This window comes from Leucoraja erinacea, chromosome 33 (assembly GCF_028641065.1).
Source record: "Leucoraja erinacea ecotype New England chromosome 33, Leri_hhj_1, whole genome shotgun sequence".
Lineage (NCBI taxonomy): Eukaryota > Metazoa > Chordata > Chondrichthyes > Rajiformes > Rajidae > Leucoraja > Leucoraja erinaceus.
In genome coordinates, this window is record NC_073409.1 from 14,129,220 (window position 1) to 14,149,762 (window position 20,543).

Below are 20,543 nucleotides of genomic sequence, written 5' to 3' on the forward strand. Positions count from 1 at the left end.
TAAATAAAATTTGTGAAAGGAATAGTTTATTGCTTCAAATCCTAAGCATAGCATTCCAAACAAATGTCACAAGGCTTAAGTTATCTTCTATATTACTAAAAGTCTGATCTTGACCGCTTTTGGCTCACTGTGCTGTGATTTCTGAGAGAACGCCACCTATGGCCGTCATTTTTGGTCACCTCACTCAGAGCCCCCCATTGCCTCCCTGGACCAGAGGATATTTTCCATCGATGAAAAATCAGAGATATTAATGTTTTTTTTTTTTAATTGCCATTCTCTCTGCTGCCCCTGAGCCCCCCACTGCCTCACTCCCTGGACCCAGAGGTCATTTTTTGAATAACACTGAACACATGTCTACTCAACTCGATGCCCTTAAAAAATCAGGTTGGTTTGAGAGGCATATGGTAATGTTTTTTAAAAAAAGGCACTGCCATTGTTTGGGGGGTTTGGGTTGAAGTAAAAAGGCACAGCAAAAGGTTGTTTGGGGGGTTTGGGTTGAAGTAAAAAGGCACAGCAGGTACCAGCCCTCCCGTGTGAACATGGGACCGAACGGGTCCCACTTAGTCTAGTTTTTAAATACAAGTTACCCTGTTGTACAGGTGATTAGCACCATAGCTGTGGATCAAACAAGTCATTACACATACACACCTTGGACAAGGGGCAACTGCAGAAACCATAGGTACATTCTTTTACCCATTCCTGATGCATTCATTTCTAACAATCTGCATCTCCCCAAATGTTATCTTCGGATATACTAAAAATCCAAAGGCAGCAAATAACACGAGTAATTGCAGAATTGGATCAGAGTTCAAAGGCATAATGGCAGGAAAATCAAAACATGACCTTCTTCAATGACAATCCAGAAGCATGCACTGGTCATGAGAAGGAACAAAAAAAAGTGTGCATTTATGTGCAAGTGCACAGAGTGAAAATATAGTGGTACAATATTTTCCAATTCAGAAAGGCCACTCACTGATCAGATAAATGTGGACATAGGCAAAACCTAATAATATGAAACAGAGTCGACAGATAAATTAAAAATGTGGTTGAATTTTAGTCCAAATTTAAAACAAATCCTAATTGGATTAGGATTTGGTGCCTCCATCATATTGATCTTTAAGCATCTTTGCAAAGATAACCAAATCTCAGCATGGAAAGGGCCAAATATGTATATTTCACTAATTTCCCCATGGTTGTGTATTTTCCCATATAGTGCATACCATTCCCCATTAAAACATGTTTGGGGAAATATATATTTAATCGTTAATTAGTCTGGAGTAATTTGCAGACTGCCATGAGAACTATTTTTTGCAAGGCCAGGCTCAATATGATAATCAAGTTTTATCAATTCAAAAATTACATTATGATCTTCAATCAGTAAAGAACAAATAGTTTACACGCGACACTAGAATCTGAATGTAGTGCAACGTGAACCGCAAATATGAAAATATTGTAGAAACTAAAATTTCCATCTTGTGCAAAGAGCTTCCCATTAAGGCTGGTTGGAGTAACCCTCAGCTCTGTCCAAGTCAATAGAATTGTACACAAAAGGTACAATTAGGCGTTTCATTTGGGATGGGTCACCATCACATATCTACAAGAAAAGCTTTGGGTTAATTGTTCTCACACTGCCATTTCAATGTTGGATCTCACATGTATATATCCTCACCTTTTCTTGGATTCTTCTGCAATGTCCCCAACATGCATGGCAAACAAATATCTCTTTATTCCTAATAAAGACACAAAGTGCTGGCATAGTAAACGGGTCAGGCAGCATCTCTGGAGAAAGATGATGTCTGGAGAAGGGTTCCTACACAAAGCATCTTTTTTCTCCAGCGATGCCGTGTGACATGCTGTGTTACTCCAGGACCTTGTGTCTATTTTTGGTATAAACGAACATCTGCAGTTCCTTTCTACACTCTTTATTCCTGTTGGCAGCACTTCCAAACCCAACAAATACAATAAACTATAAATGTAAAATCACTATCTCAGTGTTCCCAAGTCCAAAAAAAACAAGTCAGTCAACTTATTTGGAGAAACAGCTTGGTTCTATAGCAGCACCTTTGCAGTTATTAATCTGGTAAGAAGTTATTTTCAAAAGGCAGACAGACACAACTAAAACAGAAGTAATATCATTAAAAAGATTAATGCAACCTACTTTGGTTTAATTGGATCTTGTGGTACTTCTTCCAAAAGATCATAAAGGTAGTTGTTGTAGATTTCAACGTAGGAAACAAAGAGACTATACACGCTGTCTTCATCGACTCCTTCAGCCTTGCAATGTTCAGGTACAGTAATCATGTCTGCAAATTCTGGATCCATCCTCTGCCTGTGGAAATCAGTTTCAATAAAAATATTTTGTGCAATACCAAAAAAACTGTTCAACAGCCATGTAGCCATTGCATGACATTGGAAGAATTAATAAATCTGCATTTGTGAAAATCAGCAACATTGTATATTCTGGATTTTTTTCAAAGAGGCAGGGTGGATGGAAGTCATGATTACCATCGATAGTCTATCTCCTGGAGAGACCAAGAAAGGAGAGAGGTATCAGAGATCGTCCAGGTGAAGTTGAGGGCAGGGAGGACGTTAGTTGTGAAGTTAATGATAAAAAAACAAAGTTCGGCACAAGTGGCAGTCCCAATACAGTTATCAGCATAGCAGAGAAAGAGTTGGGGGACAATGCCAGTTTACATTTGAAACAAGGACTGTTCAACGTAACGGAAAGGCAGGCTTGGCTGGGACTCATGACTTCTCTTTTAACCTGCAGAAAGTAAGGGGAATCAAAGAAGTTGTCGAGGGAGAGTATAAATCCTGCCAGGCAGAGATAGAGCTAGTAGAGGGAAGTCAATTGGGTCGCTGTTAGAGGAAGAACCAGAGGACCTCTAGGCCTTCCTAGTGGGGGATGGAGGTGAAAGGGACTGGACATCCAAGGTAAAGATGAGACAATGGGGGCCTAGAAATTGAAAGATATTGTAGAGTTGATGGGCGTGTGAGGCGTCTTGGAGGTAGTTTGGGAGGAACTGGACAAAAGGGGGTGGAGAGGAAATAGGATGGAATCAAGGTATGTGGAAAGAAGATCAGTGGGACAGGTGCAGGCAGAAATAATGAGTCTGCTGGGAGAGACCTGTTTGTGGACTATGCAAATCTTGCAAAGCAGGCAGAGGAGACAGGGAAGCAAGAAGGTTTGAGGTTGTGGATGGGGTGGTCATCAGAGGTGATGAGATCAGAACAGTCTGGGAGATGATGGCCTGGTGTTCACCTGTGGAGTCATGTTTAAACACTCGAGCGTGTGTTTTATTTACCTGGAGGACACGGCCTTCGGAGTTGCAGTTGGCTGGCAATCTCGTTTCTGACGCTCCAACAGAGCATCAACTTCATTCTGTACCTCCATTGCATTCTTATCATCTGGTTTGAAAACCTGCACATTGGATACATCATCCAAAATTAAGTTGCTCAACTTTTAAGTCTGCATACATTAATAAGATTTTTGGATAAATTCAAGGCTGAAGAATGAGCAGCCGACCAGCTCTACAAAGTGCAACAGTGACGCCAACTTAACCAATAATTCTTACTCATTAACCTAAGAGCTAGGACCCTTGTTATTTGTGCCACATGTCAATGATTTTAGGCACAAGTTGCTGAGGGCATGATTAAAGAAGTTTGCTGATTGGCACCACAATTGTCTACGTGGTTACCAATAGGTCAGATCACGTAAAAAATGTGTAGTTTGCAAAAATATATCAATCGACTGATTAGTCGTGTAAAATGAAACTCAAAATGAGCAAGTACATGGCAAAACATCGGGATAATCTAAATAGGTCAAGGCTATGTACAATTAATGATAGAATAGCAAATTTAAATGAAGGAAACATTAAAGGCACAGATCCCTGAAGGTAATGAAGCAGATGGAAATGGTGGCATTCCAAACACTTTATTAGCTGCACAACACAGTGAGATGAGAGAAGTGATGCTAGACTTCTGTCAAAACACTAGTTAGACCATATGTATAATCGCATACTGTTATTATCATACTACAGAAAGGTGCGATTGTGCCGAGAGGGGTCGCAAATAACATTTACAAGAACGTTGCCAAAACCAGTGATTTTTAGCTTACCTTTCCATGCCTGTTTTTGTTTGCTCCCTCTCTGATAAAGTACTTTTGGATGTTGTTAAACAGTAATACTTACATAGCGCTTTGCTTGGAATGGTCCAATGCTGCAAAAGATCATGTCCAGGCACCGGGGCAGAAGACCTCCATCGCCAGGAGACCCCGTCATTGTGTGCGTTTTTCCACTTCCAGTAACACCATAAGTAAACAGGAGCCCTGATGGACAACCAGCATGCAGTTATGTACAGCAACACTTCCCTCCCCCCCACCATAACTACATTAGAAAGGAAAACTGTGCCATTTTGAGAAATTGGATATTTATGTAGTAAGCAAAACTGTACAAATCCAGATAATGTGAAAATGGTGTCATTAAGCACCAATAAGTGGATTTTGAAAGATTTAAATCTGGTTCAGAACTCCAATTGTAGACCATGTGAAAATTCATTATACAAGTTTATAGTTTAAGCAGATGCGTTAATATTGAAACTTCCTTACATTGACAAAAATCATGGTTGTATTCCTGGTGTTAAAACGGTGAAACTATCATGTATTATATCACCTAACAGACATACCATTTTTGCCATGAATCAAATCTTCTACTAGGGGCTGTGCAACAACATTGAATAGTTCCTTCTGAGTAGTATAGGCACCAAACACTTCTTTAAAAGAATACTGCATCTAAAAATGGAATCATAAAATTTAATATCACACCACAGAAATGTCCACAAATAAGAGATTATCGCATGCAGCTCCATATTTCAAGTTACCTCTTTGAATTCTCCATTTCTGTTGACTTTAATCCAATCAGGAGGATGAAGCTGTATTGTGGTATTACTGATAACTTCAACACAACATGCATCATCTCCTGCAGTCAGTGGGCGTACACGACAATACACCTGTCAACCAATGTGAATGCCAAGAAATTATTATTTTATAAAAACGCACAAGTTCTAATTTAACGCATTACTCTATGTAGCTGAATTCCCCAAAACACAGGATCAAGAGAATCCAAAGGGTTAATTGTCAAATATATAATAAAAGCATTCCCAAATACAGAATGCAAATTCAAACAGTTTTAGAAATCTAGCATTTGCTATTCACAGCACGCTGATAGGACTGAAAACAAAAGGCAATCATATAGTATGGAAAATAACCTATTCTGACCAGTTATTGACTCATTTAAAATTCAATCCAATTGAGCCCTCCGCTTCGCCTCGATCCATGATGTTTTATCTCCTTCTTCAAGTATTCATCCAATTTTCTTTTGATTGCTTATATAAAATCATAAAACCATGTGGGGCATTCCAAGCTTTAACTTTTGTTGTTTTGCCACTCACCTTTAGTATCCCTACTTAGAATCGGCCTTTCAATCAAGGAATCATCATTTTGTTATTGACTTTATATAAATATTTTATGATTTAAAAACCTGGCAAATCTCTTAACCTCCTCTGCTTTAAGTGAATTCCTCACGAACCACGAATCCTCACTGAAAACAACCAAGATGGTTTATTCCTGGATTCTTAACGTAACGTATAGAACACAAAGGCTACGTATGGACATTGCTCAAGGCCAAGCTGATCTAGCGCTTTAAATTTAGCAATATGCGAGTTCAGTATTCCAACTGCGCATGCCCAGGTCATAGGTCACTCGTTAGCAGCTGTGGTCATTCTCGGCAACTGTGGTGTTGCGGTGTGTGTAGACCTGTGTTTCGTCCGTGGTCGGAGTCGGGCCTGGGTCTTCGGCGCTGTTGAGTTGCTGCTGAGCCGTCCCCTCCCGGTCCGAGGTGACCCTGGGCTGGTGGGGCGCTGGCAGCCCAGGACATTCGCGGGGAGGGGCGCTGGCTCCAACTCGGCTGCCTGGAGCTGTGGCAACCCCGGACTTGCAGCCGGTGCGGGGTGCTCTGGCTCCAGCTGTCGGTTGACTCGACGGGGCAGGAGGAATCGAGCTGGGGTTGGTGCTTCTCCGCGCTGACTGTGGGCCTGGTAGCCACTGCTCTGGGCCAGTGTCCTGTTGGTCCGGAAATCTCCGGCTGCCCCCCCAGGCGGGGACAGTCCAGTGGTGGTTTGGCAGCGCGTGCGGCACCTGGGGACACGGGTTCGATCCTGACTGCAGATGAGGCGCGTGTCTGTGTGTGTGCAGCTGCTGAGAATGTCTCTACGCCGGTCCAGTCTCCCCGCCTCCCACTCGCATCGGCCCCCTCCATCTCGCTGTTACACACAACTCTCCGCTACCTGGCACCTACGTTCCTCAGATTAAATATAATTTTACACATAAATCATGAATAAAGATAAGAATTTACACCCAGTTTATACAGTCAGCGCCTCATTCGCTTTTTCTTTAGTGAGTGACCTTGGACAAATCCCACGATTCCTTGCGTTTTTCGGAATACCAAACTCGCTTTTCATTCAAGCTTTATATTCTGTAGATCAGTGTCACTCATGTTATGAGTCATGAGCCAAGTCACAACATATTCTATGCCTAATATCCAACAGCCTTTTTATTTTCACCATACTATTTACTTTTACTGCCAAATTCATGAGATTTACATGCAACCGGCTTAATGGTGCCATTTGAGAACCTTCTCGTTCACCCTTCAGAAACCTATTGCACATTCGATTTTCATCTACCACAAACCTGACCATTCCAACAGCCCGTGCTCCGTCAATACAATCTCCTTCACATTTCGAAATTTCACATCATCTGCATTTATTAAAGAAAGTTTTATGCCCCATATCCCCAATTCCAATTGGAACGTGATAATTTATTAAAGGCTTGTGGACAGTCTTATATACATCAGATGGAGGGGCTTTTTGGATTTATTCACTTTATTACCCGACTAATATAATCATTCAACTTTCTGCTCCGGAAAGAGTTGTTTCCCCTCAGCAAATATCAATGAGAAAGGCTGGATTTAGTTTAGTTTATTTTAGAGATACAGCGTGGAAACAGGCCCTTTTGGCCCACCACCGATCCCCACACATTAACACTAACCTATACCAACTAGGATAATGTGAAAACACGTTAAATTGAAAAGTTCTTACAACCTTAATCAATGCAGGAACAAATTATTTCAAAACCATTTCAAATAATCTGATGGTAGCTTAGTTAATCTGGAAACAAATGTTTTCCTAGAACTTACGCCAACTGGATCCTTGGGGCGATTATTTGATGGCTTCTTTCCTGGCCGTCTAGGTGTCTGCAGCCGCCTAGGACAAGATTTAACCAAATCAAAATTAGAATTAGATTCCATCAGGCAAGATGGCTCAAATAACTTCACAATAAATACTGTTTTAATTTGAAAGCATATTACATTTAGGAAGACAATATTATACATTCTTCATAGAGGATGGATTTATGAACACAAATCCACTATTGTTGTATGCAGCATAGCACAGTTGTGGCAGTTTACTGGATTGGTAATGTATTGATCAGGCTCAATAACTTCGTGACAAGCGCACAGCAGTTGAGGAATTGAAACTAGTTAATTCTGGATTTTATTAAGCTAATGTGATGGTGATTGTAAAAGGCATAAAAACCTATCTGGTCAATTTCTAAAAGCTGCCTTCTTTAAAATCCAGACCCAAATCAATGTTTAAACTGTCTCTTAATTGTACCATTCAGTTCAAGCACAAATAAGGATGCTGGCCTAACTAGCAAACCACAAATTCCAAAAACACATGAAAAGAAAAACAATAAATCAGAACAAGTAAACAGAGATCTACAACGATAGCACAATTTGGCTGGGATACATGTTGGATAAGCCAGCCACTAGTTTGAAGGAGAAGCAGTTAATTTTGGGACATGGTCCCAATTGTCAACACTTCAGCATTAATGATATAATTGGGTTCCAACAAAACTAGGCAGTGATGTATAGGGCATAAAATGGACATATTAAATTAAATTACTTTCTGCCTATATGCTATTACATGCTCATTAGAAATACATCCCGTCAGAAGGATTCTTTGAGTAATACATCATATTTAGGAAAGAGGAGGAGGACTTGTGAATGCAGATGATCTACTATACAAGATTAGTTGACTATATCTGAACAAAAACATTGACATTAACTTTTACATTCTGTTAGCCATGTCTAAGCAAAGCTAGAACAAAACAATATTAAGAATGTCTTACAATCCCCAATAACAAATGTTTTTATGCAGAAGCAACCTTCATAATTGGCCAAGTAATGACTAGTATATTGCATCGAGAATAACAGCAGTATATACCACAGCCGGCTCTAACCAAATGCCACAAGCTATGCAGTGCATTATTTATCTACAAAGAATGTGGACAAATCTACAGCCATACAATCAGCAGCTAAATTACCTACAGCCAACTTAGAAGAGTTAGAACTAGGTGCTACAAATGAGTTAGTGCTGCCTTATTTGTCATTTCCTTTTTATCCTCTTCTAGCAGTTTCTGTCCAAGGGCTTGTTACAAGTATTCTACATTCCATTTCTTTATCAAAGCTTGCACGGTGACCAAGGTGAGGCAGTTACCCGTGTGAACAAGAGAAGTTTACATGCAACACAAGTGTGCAAAACTATGACACATAGAATGCAGTACAGGGAAATGTCAACTGCACAAACATGACTTGTATAACCTTGAATTAACAAGGCCACAAGATTATTTGATTGATTCAGTTATTGGTAGGTTAGGTAAACAAAACACTTTCTTTCATTAGTGGAGCCAGAACAAGTGGATGTAATCTTAAAAATTATGGCAGATCTAGTTAACAACAAAATCGGGAATTAATTGATTTACTCAATGCAGGTATTGGTGGCGAGCTGAGCATTTAATGTCCGCTGTTAAATGTCCTTTCAATGGTAATGGTGAATCTCTTACCATTGACCCTTAATGAGTCACTACAACGAATCTCGTTGTTTTATTTTTTTTTAAATGATAGGAACTGAAAGCAACAAGACATGGGTGGCAAATAATGTAGAAAAAAACGCAGGTAAAGCAAGGTTTGACATTCTGACTAGTTTTGGAAGAGAATAACAGAAAATAAAAACTTAAATTGAAAATAAGAACAGGATTCACTGGGGATGCATCACAACAAATGGGATAAACAAGCACATTGTAGTTGCTGCAAGCAATTAAAAAGGGATAACAGGATAAATTCAAGAGAAGTTTATTGTCATATACACATGTACGGTGAGAATCTTGACTCCACTGTGCCTTCAGCATGTATAAATCTCTATAAGTTCTCCACTCAGCTTCATACGCTCCATAGAATAATGACCCAGCCCATCCTCATTTCAAATCGTCAAACTCCCAACATCCTCGCAAATATTTTCTGCACCAATTCCAGTTTAATGACATTCTTCTTATAGTAAGGTGACCAAAATTGTACACTGTACTCAGGTCGGATCGCATTTGTGGAAAGAGAAAGATTTAACGTTTTGGGCTGAAGACTGTCAGTACTAAGCTTCACCCATAGAAATAGACATTCAGTTTTGCCAATTTAGTTCCATTTATACATGGTTTTGTGTGGGTTGTGTTTGATTGGGAAGCAGTTTCTGCACATGGTTCCCATTTACAGAAGGTATCGGTGAAAGATCAAAGGCTGGCCAAAATGAACCTGCCAAAACACATGCAATTGTTTACAAATTATAGCCACACCATTTCTGGTTATGGCCAATGCAAAGTGGGGAGAAAATCCATATTAACCCATCAATGTTTTATTCCTTCAAAATGCTGATTTTGTAAATACCATCCACAGTACTACCGGAGAGAACCAATTTTTAATGATCTTACTTTCTTTTAAAGAGTTGACAGAGCTGCTGCTGTTGTAATAGTACTCTATCTCCAAGGGACTGGAGGAAAGATCACGCGTGATGGTTGTATAAATCTTTCGTTGAATAATGGCAGAACTCAGATGAACCAATCACAGTGACAACGATTGACAGCAAGGCTACATCATTATCCAGCACTTTTTGCAATCTTTCTCAAGGCAATGCTATATCTCGCCTTGAACAAACTTCCTGCACGTCCAGTTAACCTTCAGAACTAATAAAGAACTGTTCAATTCACAGCGACTGCACTCCAAAACCAGTTTGAAGCATGTGGACAAACTCAGAGGACAAGCTTCAGTCATTGAAGACAAATTCACTGAACACAAGATGGGCCTTGTATTTAACAATGAAAAGACAAAACACTTTACTGATCAACCTGCTCAGGCTATAAATACCACCCTCCAACAATAAAGGTTCATGGCAAGACTCAGGAAAACAGATTATTTTTCATCTATCTGGAGCCAACTCTCAAAGGCAGACACCAGTGACTAAATTCACCAGTGCTTTCAGTGGGCCAATCTAGCCCTTAGTCAATTGAGGAATTAAGACATTGCAAAACTCATGGCCTAATGGGCTGTGGTGATCCTGGCTCTCTTATATGCTTCCATGATCTGGATCGTCTGTGACGGGTATCAGAAAGATACCACCAACGTCATCTCTGCAAAAACCTTGTCTACTGGAAGGGCAAAATCGGTAGGACTGAAACCCTAGTAAAAACATCTATCATTTCAGTAAAACACCTCATCATTTGAATGGCTGACACCAGACTCTTACAAAAGACAATAGACCAAATTGTGTCATTGGAAAAAAATTCTAGTTAGGAAAGGGGAAATGATTCAATGTCATCCTTGCATTTGCATTGCATCCTTGAAATCAATGAATCCAAACTCCAATCCATGCATCAAGTGCACACAAACACCATCATAAAGTGGAAGGTATGCAACCACCTTGTACATTAACCATTTGCCCATTTAATCAAAAATGGAAGCAAGTCTCCTCAAACGGTGGGACTGCCTAAGACAACATCAAACGTGCAAAAGCAAACCTAATACAATCTTTTATAAAGAGAGGAACAAGGAACTAGATGCCGATCTACAAAATAAAAACAAAAACAAACACTTCCTCAGACTTCACAAATCAGACTTCTTCTATCCTTATCTCACACCTTTTGTCTTTTTACTTCTGAGCTTCGTCCAACCATCTGCCTATTAAATACTTTCCTAACGTGTCTCCATCTATCACTCGCCAGGCTTTGTCTTGCCTCTCCTCTTCCAGCTTTCCGCATCCTCCACCACAATGAGCCTGAAGAAGGGCCCGACACGAAACGTCACCTATCCATATTCTCCAGAGATGATGTCCAGCACGGTGTCTTTTTTTCTGTATAAATATCAGTTGGTTTCTAGGACCATCAGTGTTAACTGATTACAGTCCTTGTAAAGAGAACAGCTGTTGTTCCAATACTAGAATCCTTTAATTAAAATGACAAAATCTCCAGGTACCTATGGACTCTGCTGCTCTAAAAGGCAGGATTAGGCATAAGGCAAACATCATTACTCCAGGCAACTTGATATGGTAGCGAATGCAACAAAGTGACATGGTCATTGAATTCAAGACACCCAACTACTAATACCCCCCACACCCTTGACTACCAGATTATTTTGTGTATCATGAATGAAATCTGTAACGTAGAATGTAGATTCGCATATCCTAGGTACAAGGGTTTGCTTCAAATCCCAATAATGCTCTATTATTTGCTTCCATATGATCAAATCTTATGTAAATTTTGAGGCCTTCACAAATAACCACGTTTACTGCTTCTTCATCATTGAATAAATTCTAAAATAAGAAACGCTCATTGGTAGAAGATAAGGCAGGCAAATTAGATATGAAAATATGCCCAGGAATCCAAGGGACACGTCCACATTGTACTCAACAGCATTCCTAAAATTACACAGCACTTAAGAACTATGTAACAGAAAACACGATGTTGTCATTGCAACAAGTATAGGGTGATTTCACTAAAGGTCACTGGAGCGTAGATCCGCATCCACGTGACCAAAATTCTCAAGTGGAGGACACTCGAGGGTTCGGTACATGTTAGTGGATGGGAAAAAACGCATTTTCCCACCCGTTAAAAAAATAGAAAACGGCGAGGTTGTGAGCTGCAATTTACTGTGCCAGTCGGGGTGACCGTGAGGCACAGCTACCTAGATTTACAGGGGGAAAAAAAGATAGCAAGTAAGGTAAATTCAAGAGGGAACTGAAGGTGCCAAACCGGCGGAAATGAACAGCCGACATTTGCCGTGGATATTTACAGGTCCAAAATATCGGGAATTATCGCGTTTGCTCGCTGAATTTATCAAAAGTAAGTTAATAATGCCTTACTTTTGATGAAATTCAGCGAGCAAACGCGATAATTCCCGATATTTTGGACCTGTAAATATCCACGGCAAATGTCGGCTGTTCATTTCCGCCGGTTTGGCACCTTCAGTTCCCTCTTGAATTTACCTTACTTGCTATCTTTTTTTTCCCCTGTAAATCTAGGTAGCTGTGCCTCACGGTCACCCCGACTGGCACAGTAAATTGCAGCTCACAACCTCGCCATTTTCTATGTTTTTAACGGGTGGGAAAATGCGTTTTTTCCCATCCACTAACATGTACCGAACCCTCGAGCGTCCTCCACTTGAGAATTTTGGTCACGTGGGTGCGGATCTACGCTCCAGTGACCTTTAGTGAAATCACCCTATATGCAAATCAAATAATTTGTCACATAACACAATGATAAGATGGACATTCTGTCTATTCCAATTAATCGCATTCTCCCTACTCATTCCTTGTCTTGCCAATTTTCCAGTTATTTATCAATTTGGAAAGTTATTAATTTGGCTCCCACCACTCAGTCATTAGATGCCAAAATACTAGCCTGCGAGGTTTTACTTTCATCCTGTCGGGCTGTAAAGTACCAAAGCAGAATGTGCAGCACTGTTTTTCCAGTTTGCATGTGGCCTCACTCTGGCAATGGAGGCAGCCCAGGGCAGAAAGGTCAGAATGTAAATGGGAAGATGAGTGAAAATGGTTAGAAACCAGGAGGGTTTTTGCAGACACTCAATAGGTTACCATTTACCTATCAAAAAACTGTACTCACCAGCATCAACCTACTCCTTGTCCCATATCTTCTCTTTCCGTCCTCCCTACCCAATCGGTCTAAAGATTGGTCCCGACCCAGAACATCACCAATCCATGTTCTCTAGAGATGCTGTCTGACCCGCTGAGTTACTCCAGCACTTTGTTTTTTAAATACTGGCCTCCCTTTTTACCCATTATTGTTAAGTTGCTTCACTAACTAAAAGTGCTTTATAAACGCAAAACATTAAACCAGAGACACTTTGTTTCTGAAAAAAAGGGAACTCGTGTGAGTGACCAAAGTAGATAAAAAGTTAATTATTCAGTAGGAAGTCACACCAAAGGGCAGTGGAACAACATATTATCCTGCTGATACATCAGTTCATTCAAGATACTATTTAAATACCGGATGGTGCCATTTGTTCCCAGTTCGAAGATAACTTGCTTTAAGAAAATGAGAAAAATGCTCTCTACCATCCATCCAGAGGCATAACTTCTGATCATACGATGAAACACAATGTAAACAAAGGCTGGTGGATCTTTGGATTCTCGATCATAGAATACCATGGAGCTCCATCATCGATTACATTCAAATTTGAAATCAATATATTTCTAGATATTAAAGGAATCAATGAATATTAGGGGGGGTTACAGAGTGAACAAAGTGTAGCTGAAGATCGGCCTCGGTCTTAATGGGTGGCAGAGTAGACTAGAGGTGTCAAATGGGCCTACTTGTTATATACATCCCCCCCTTATAGCAAAACAAAACTATTCATATTTACAAGTGAACATTTAGTTAACTAACATAAAGAAAAAGCTACCTAAAGTTAAACGATTTAAAAAATTGGCGACCATGTGTTTAAACAGTTAACCGAAATGGCTGTGGTTAAAAAGCTAGGTGATCACTAGCTTAAACAGGCAAACTGAAGCTATTTTTAATTAATCTTATTTTTTTAACCAGTGGTCATTGATTTATATTCGTTGCCTTTTTAACATTTTTGCGCATTTTAGGTAAGAAATGACTTTTTAAAATCAGTGAAACTGTGATCTCTTCACTCTCATGTCTGTTGGTTTAAAAAGCGTAATAAATCAATGACCACTGGTTGTTAAAAGTTAAGGGGAAACACTGATCGTTAGCAGCAAAGATCTTAGATCTCAGGTTAGCAGGTAAACCGCTAGCGACCAGAGAATGGAGAGAGGACGGTTTAGATCTGCCCGCTAGTTTAAGCAATTAGCCGGGTGGGAAGAAGCGCGGCGCCGGAAGGGGGGGATGAAGGTATTGAGGGCCCGGGAGCGGCCGTGGCCCCCACACGCCGACTGGAGACAGGAACGGGACAGACAGACGGGCCCCGGTACTCACGCCGCCTTCATGCTGCTCCCTCTCTCTCCGCCGCCTCTCACTGTGGCCGCGCGCCGCCCCCGCCCGCCAACCGCCGCCCGTTCAAATCCCGCGCCTCGCATTGGCAGCTGCCGCATTGACGCCTCCCTATTGGTCCACACGTACGGCCCGCCCCCTCTCCCTATTGTCATTGGACAGTCCGATGTCAATCATTGCATCCGTCTTTTGATTGGGCAATTTCTCCCCCCCTCCTTCCTCTCCTTCCTCCTCCCTCCCCCCCCCCCCTCCCTCCTCACCCTCCTCCCCTCTCCCCACCCTCCCTTCCCTCCCCCTCCCCCTTCCCCCATTCCCCTCCCCGCCCCCCCCCCCTCCCCTTCCCCCTCCCCCTTCCCTCCTCCCAACCCTTCCCCCTCCCCTTCCCCCCCCTCCCCCTTTACCCCCTCCCCCTTCTCCTACCCCCCTCCCCCTTCCCCTCCCCTTCCCCTCCTCCCCCCTCCTTCCCCTTCCCTTCCCTCCCCCCCCCCTCCCTCCCCCTCCCCCATTCTCCTCCCCTCTCCCCCCTCCCCCTCCCCCCCCCTCCCTCCTTCCTCCCTCCCCTTCCCCTCTCCTCCCAACCCTTCCCCTTCCCCCTCCCCCTCCCCCCCCCCCCCTTCTCCCCCTTCCCCCCTCCCCCCTCCCCCTTTCTCCCCCCCTCCCCCCTTCCCCTTCCCCCCCCTTCCTCCCTCCCCCCCCCTCCCCCTTCTCCCTCCCCCTTCTCCTCTCCTTCCCTTCCCCCTTCCCCCTCCTCCTCCTCCCTTCCCTTCCCTCCCCCTCCTCCCCTCCCCTTCCCCCTCCCCCCCTGCCCCATCCCCCTCCCCCCTCCCTCCCCTTCCCCCTCCCCCGCCCCCCCTTCTCCTCCCCCTTTCCCCTCCCCCCCCCCTTTCCCCCCCCTTTCCATTCCCCCCTCTACCCCCTCCCCGCTCCTCGCTCCCCCCCTCCACCCTTCACCCATCCTCCCCTCCTCCCCTACAAGTCCCACTCCCGAGATTAAACCATGAAAGTGATAGGGAAGTGTGTAGGAAGGAACTGCATGGTTTACACTGAAGATAGACACAAAATGCTGGAGTAACTCAGCGGGACAGGCAGCATCTCTGGAGAGAAGGAATGGGTGATGTTTCGGCTCAAGATCCTTCTTCAGACTGATAATTGGACACAAAATGCTGGAGTGACTCAGCGGGTCAGGCAGCATCTCTGGGGAGAAGGAATGGGTGACGTTTTGGGTCGAGATCCTTTTTCAGTCTGCTTATTACAGGGCATGTGTACTCCCAATCCATGAATGTCAGGCTCTCCACACCAAAGATCCTATTGCGGATATACAGGATCTTTGCTCCACACTATCTGAATGCTCCGTCTACACTGTGAGCGATCGTGGGCCAGGGTTTCATGGGAACTAGTGACAATATTGCAGTTTGTGATGAAAGACATCCAAGTAAGGCACAGCAAGTTAGATGTGCCTCAGATATGACTCGGCAAGAGCTGCCCAAAGAGGTTGTGTGGTCAAGGCAAAGAGTTTAGAGCAATTGTTAGAAGAAATGTCATACAGAAAAATCGCTCAGGCGTCTGAGTGTTACAAAACACCTGGAGTGTACCATGCCTTGGTGACCACGGCAGTGAAGAGGTCTCAATCTGGACAACTGAGTTGTCTGGAGACACAAGAGACTTACAGATATCGATTAGCCAGTCTCTCTCTACCTGGGTAAGGAGATGTTGACATCTGCCAAGATATCGCTTTTCATAATCTCTGGAATTCTCCACCCTGGAGGGCTGTGAAGGTTAAATCATTGGGGATAGTTAAACATAAGGTAGATAAATATTTGGAAGCTGAGCGAATTGAGAGCTGGTCCGGAAGAGCAGATGAGCCATTGGAACAGATCAGCCATGATCAAAGTGAATGGTAGGCTAGGCTTGAAGGACTGAATAGCCTATTCCTGCTCCTTTTTTTTCTTATCCTCTTAAGTTAATTTGATGTCTTTATTTAAGTTAATTCTAATTTAAAATTTATGGCTGTAGCCCTCCATATAGTTCATGTTCTCATTCAATGGTTTAATCATCCTTACCATTTATAAAGGTGTGTCTAATTAATTCCCTGCTCTGTATTTATCTCTGCAACATTTGCATAATTACTGATTTAAGTTTCTTTCGCTTCTAATTTCATTTCAATGATGTTTCCAGTGTAATTTAATTTATTTCCAAATGACTCATTTGCACTTGTCTTGGCTCACTGCTGTCCTCAGGTGGACAAAGGTGGTATAGGAATCCCATTCACAAAATTGGAGTGCATCTCACCTGCCTTTCTACCAAAGATCTTTGTTGTAATTGGGAAAACATAGTAGCAATTTAAAAATGCAAACTACAATATAGTAATAATCAGATAAAAACATAAGAAATAAAAGCAGGAGTAGGCCATTTCCTCCTTGTGTCTGCCCCCTCATTTAATATGATGAAAATTAAAAAAAACTGCAAATGCTGATAATTTGGGGGAAAAAAAGAAAATGCTGGAAACACTCAGCAGGTCAGGCAGCAAGCGAGAAACATTTTATGTCTGGGTCTGTTCATCATGCTTTCTCTTTTAGCTCAGTTCCATTTTTTTTGCCCAAACCTCTAATTTCTTGATTTCTTGATATTCTAAAAGTTGATACAATTGCTGAAGTAACTCGGTGGGTTAAGCAGCATCACTGGAGAACATAGATAGGCAATGTTTCAGGTTGGGATCCTTCTTCAGACCGAAGAAGGGTCCCGATCCCAAAACGTCACCTATCAATCAGTTTGAAGAAGGTTTCCAACCTGAACCGTCACCTATAAATCGGTCTGAAGAAGGGTGAAACGTCACCTGTCAATGTTCTCCAGAGATGCTGTCTCACCCGCTGAGTTACTCCAGCATCCACAGTTCCTTATTTCTACTTCTAATATCTAAAAATCAATGTATCTCTTGAATATACTCAGTGATTGAGCCTTCACAGTCCTTTTGGGTAAAGAATTACAAAGATACCCTTAGAGAGAGATAAAGCCATACAGTGTGGAAACAGTCCCTTTGGCCCAACTCACTCACACCGGCCGACAATGTCCCAGCTACCCTAGTCCCACTTGCCTGTGCTTGGTCCATAACCCTCCTAGCCTGTCCTTTCCATGTACCTGTCCAACTGTTTCTTAAACAATGGGATAGTCCCAGCCTCAACTACTTCCTCTGGAAGCTAGTCCCATACACCCACAGTGTGGAAAAGTTACGCGTTGGGCAGAGAGAATTCTTCTCATCTCTGAATGGCCGACCCCTTATTTTGTTCCTTTGTTCCATTTGGAATATCGCAGGCTGGGGAAACATCAATGCTGTATCTGATAAGTTAGGTAGGAATTCCATACGACAGCTATTACACTCAGCAGGTCAAGCAACATCTTTGGAGAAAGAATGTGAGTTAGCATTTCAGACTCCTCATCCAACTTTGGAGAAGACTCATCAAGAGGAAGCAAGCTCAGTGCCACTGTGTTACTGTGTCAAGTCATCTATAGCTGCCTGCTGAGGAATGTCACTTAGCATACAGGAGGAGAGAGTATGAAGGGTCTTATTCTGAAGAACTGTCCATTTCCTTCTGTAGATGCTGTCGAGTTCCTCTAGCTGCTTTTGATTTTTTTTGCTCCAGCATCTCCAATCACTTATACCACTATAAGATGGTATATCTATTATTAATATTGCTTCTTGCATTATCCCACAAGATGCTTGGTAACTCGGACTCAGAACTTCAGGATGAGACCAAGCCATGCTGTGCATTTTATACTATAGACCCATTGTGAGATGTCATTGGCTTTGCTAATGCACCTTCAGAAACTCTGCCTTTTGGAGGTTTCAGTGGAATAATGGCTCTTGTGTGAAGTCCAAATACTTTGCTCATCTGCTTGGTGCCTGGTCAGTAGCAAGCGGTGAGCAATATGCCCCTTCATGATTTAATATCAGACACTGCCTCTCCACCCACTCCCCTCACCACCCATGTATGAGATCTGAGGATCATCGCAACGTCTTACAAAGATCCATAAAACAGCTGTGGAAGTTCAAGAAAAGAAAACAAAACTTCTCCGAAACATTGTCAGAACGAACCATGAAGACGCCACTGTGTGGGAAGTGAGGTTTGATTTGCTCCTTTGTTCTATCTGATGAATCATTTGGGCACAGGTTGCTATTCCAGCTGTCAGACTTAATCATGAACAATATGGAGACCCACTGGCGATGGAAACTAGTCGCAAGCTATGAATTAGAAAAACTTCTTGTGGACTCCCTGAAAGAATTACGCACAAAACCACAAATGTTGTTCTAACCCTGAAAACAGGGAATGGGATCAGATTAACCATTAGAAAGCCGGCAACAAACGGGTTCCATTAATTTCATATCTGTCACATAACTAAATGATCACATGGTTTTATAGGACCATTAGTGGATATTTTTGTGGTTCATGTGCAAGAACAGCTAGATTTTTTTTTGTAGTTCGCTTTAGTGAAGGAATTATAGAACTCAGGGGAAGCTGAAGGCATGGTGGTCATTTGTGAAGTGACTAAAAACAGGGATGATCAAGAGTTCAAGAGAGTTCAAGAGAGTCCCAGATAGGGCAATGAAATTCTTGCTTTGCTTCAGCACACCAGAACATAGTAGGCATGAATACAGAACAGATCAGTGTGTCCATATGCCATTTTTATCAATATATACACACATGAATAAATAAACTGATAAAGTGCATCAGAGGGTGAATTCCAAGAACGGAAAGATTGTGGAGTGATACGCAGAGGAGGAGAGCTTTGAAAGTAGTAAGGCTTGGACAGGTTGTCAGATGGCAAGACCAACAGTTGACGGGTGTCACGCTAGAACCCAACGCTGTTTTGGATGGGAGATAACCGGATCAGCAGTGGGCAATCACAGAGCCTGTCACCTTCCACCACCCCTCTCACCGATGAGGTCGGTTCCTCACCTTCCCCACAACTCCATCAGTCTGATGAAGGTCCCGGCCAAAACTTATCTGCCTATTCCCTCGACAGATGCTGCCTTTTTATTCAAGTTTGCAGAAGCTGCAGTTTCTTGTGTCTTCTTTGCTTTTTAATCTGTTGTTTCTCCGTTCTTTCCAATCCATGAAAAGGCTCCTTTAAATAACAGGCATGTCGTGATGAAGTGTATGCTGCACACTGCCATATAGACTTGCCTTTATTTTCCATCTCAACTCTGCTTAGCGCCTCAAACGTTTTCTCTTTTATATAGAAGAAAGATGATTGTGTTTACCAAATAAACCAAGACCGGTCCGCATAGCAGTGCAAGTTTAGAGAGATATGCGGGGGAAAGAACGCTGGTACTTTTGCGGAGCCACAACATGTGTGGATTGGTGAAGATATGGCCAGCTTGAGATCTGTTCCAAAAAATATTTACTTCCAAGGAACCGTATTATTATCTGTTACTAAAGGACCTGCCAATGACTCCAGAGCCTTGCTATTTCGGCCTGATGAACTAACATTTCTTGCTCAACATCTACAGCAGCTTGAGTTTCACTGTGGCTCACAGTTGAGTTCTGGCTGTTTTCTGGATGAGGCAATGCTTGCCTAAACCTTTTTAACTTGATGGATTTATTTGAAGAGATTTCAAGGGGTCAAAATATGCCTTACATCATACCCCAAATGCAGAAGTGGAAGGAAAATACCAGGTGTGGCAGCTAACTTTGCTGCACTTGATATCCTTGCTGATTAATTGTAGGCACTCCATGAATGGATGAGACCAAATTGTTCAAGAAGGTAGACTTGCCGTTACTTATTGATTCACTGCACCTTATTGAGCCAGTTGGATCAGTTCATTGAATAACAGCCAGAGATGAGTGAAGCTACACAACACCAGAGTGAAGCTTAAATCCACTCACAAAGGTGAAGCAGAGAAGACTGCAATCATCATCAAAGACCCGCACCAGCCCGGCCACGCTCCTGTCTCGCTGTTACCATCAGGAGGAAAGTACAGGAGCCTGAGCACCATTACTTCCAGGATCAAGAACAACATCTTCTCATCAACCATCAGGCTCTTAAATCACCCTGCGTAACCCTAACTCATGTCTACCTCAGCAACACACTACAATGGACTGTTTTCATAACATTCACTGTGTTCTTTGGGCTCAACTGT

At 42.4% G+C, this 20,543-nt stretch overlaps 1 protein-coding gene across 1 annotated transcript in view; it reads right to left on the reverse strand.

Annotated features, from left to right (window-relative positions):
• kif23 (kinesin family member 23) overlaps positions 1 to 14,430 on the reverse strand; it is a 34,774-nt gene extending 20,344 nt beyond the window's left edge. Inside the window, exons 1-7 of the mRNA XM_055661417.1 lie at positions 14,393 to 14,430; positions 7,251 to 7,317; positions 4,879 to 5,007; positions 4,684 to 4,789; positions 4,191 to 4,327; positions 3,306 to 3,421; positions 2,159 to 2,329 (exon numbers count right to left, since the gene is read on the reverse strand). Of these exons, the coding sequence (XP_055517392.1) occupies positions 2,159 to 2,329; positions 3,306 to 3,421; positions 4,191 to 4,327; positions 4,684 to 4,789; positions 4,879 to 5,007; positions 7,251 to 7,317; positions 14,393 to 14,403 (737 nt within the window). The 5' untranslated portion in view covers positions 14,404 to 14,430. The remainder of the gene's footprint in view (positions 1 to 2,158; positions 2,330 to 3,305; positions 3,422 to 4,190; positions 4,328 to 4,683; positions 4,790 to 4,878; positions 5,008 to 7,250; positions 7,318 to 14,392) is intronic.
• Positions 14,431 to 20,543: the final 6,113 nt, after the last annotated feature.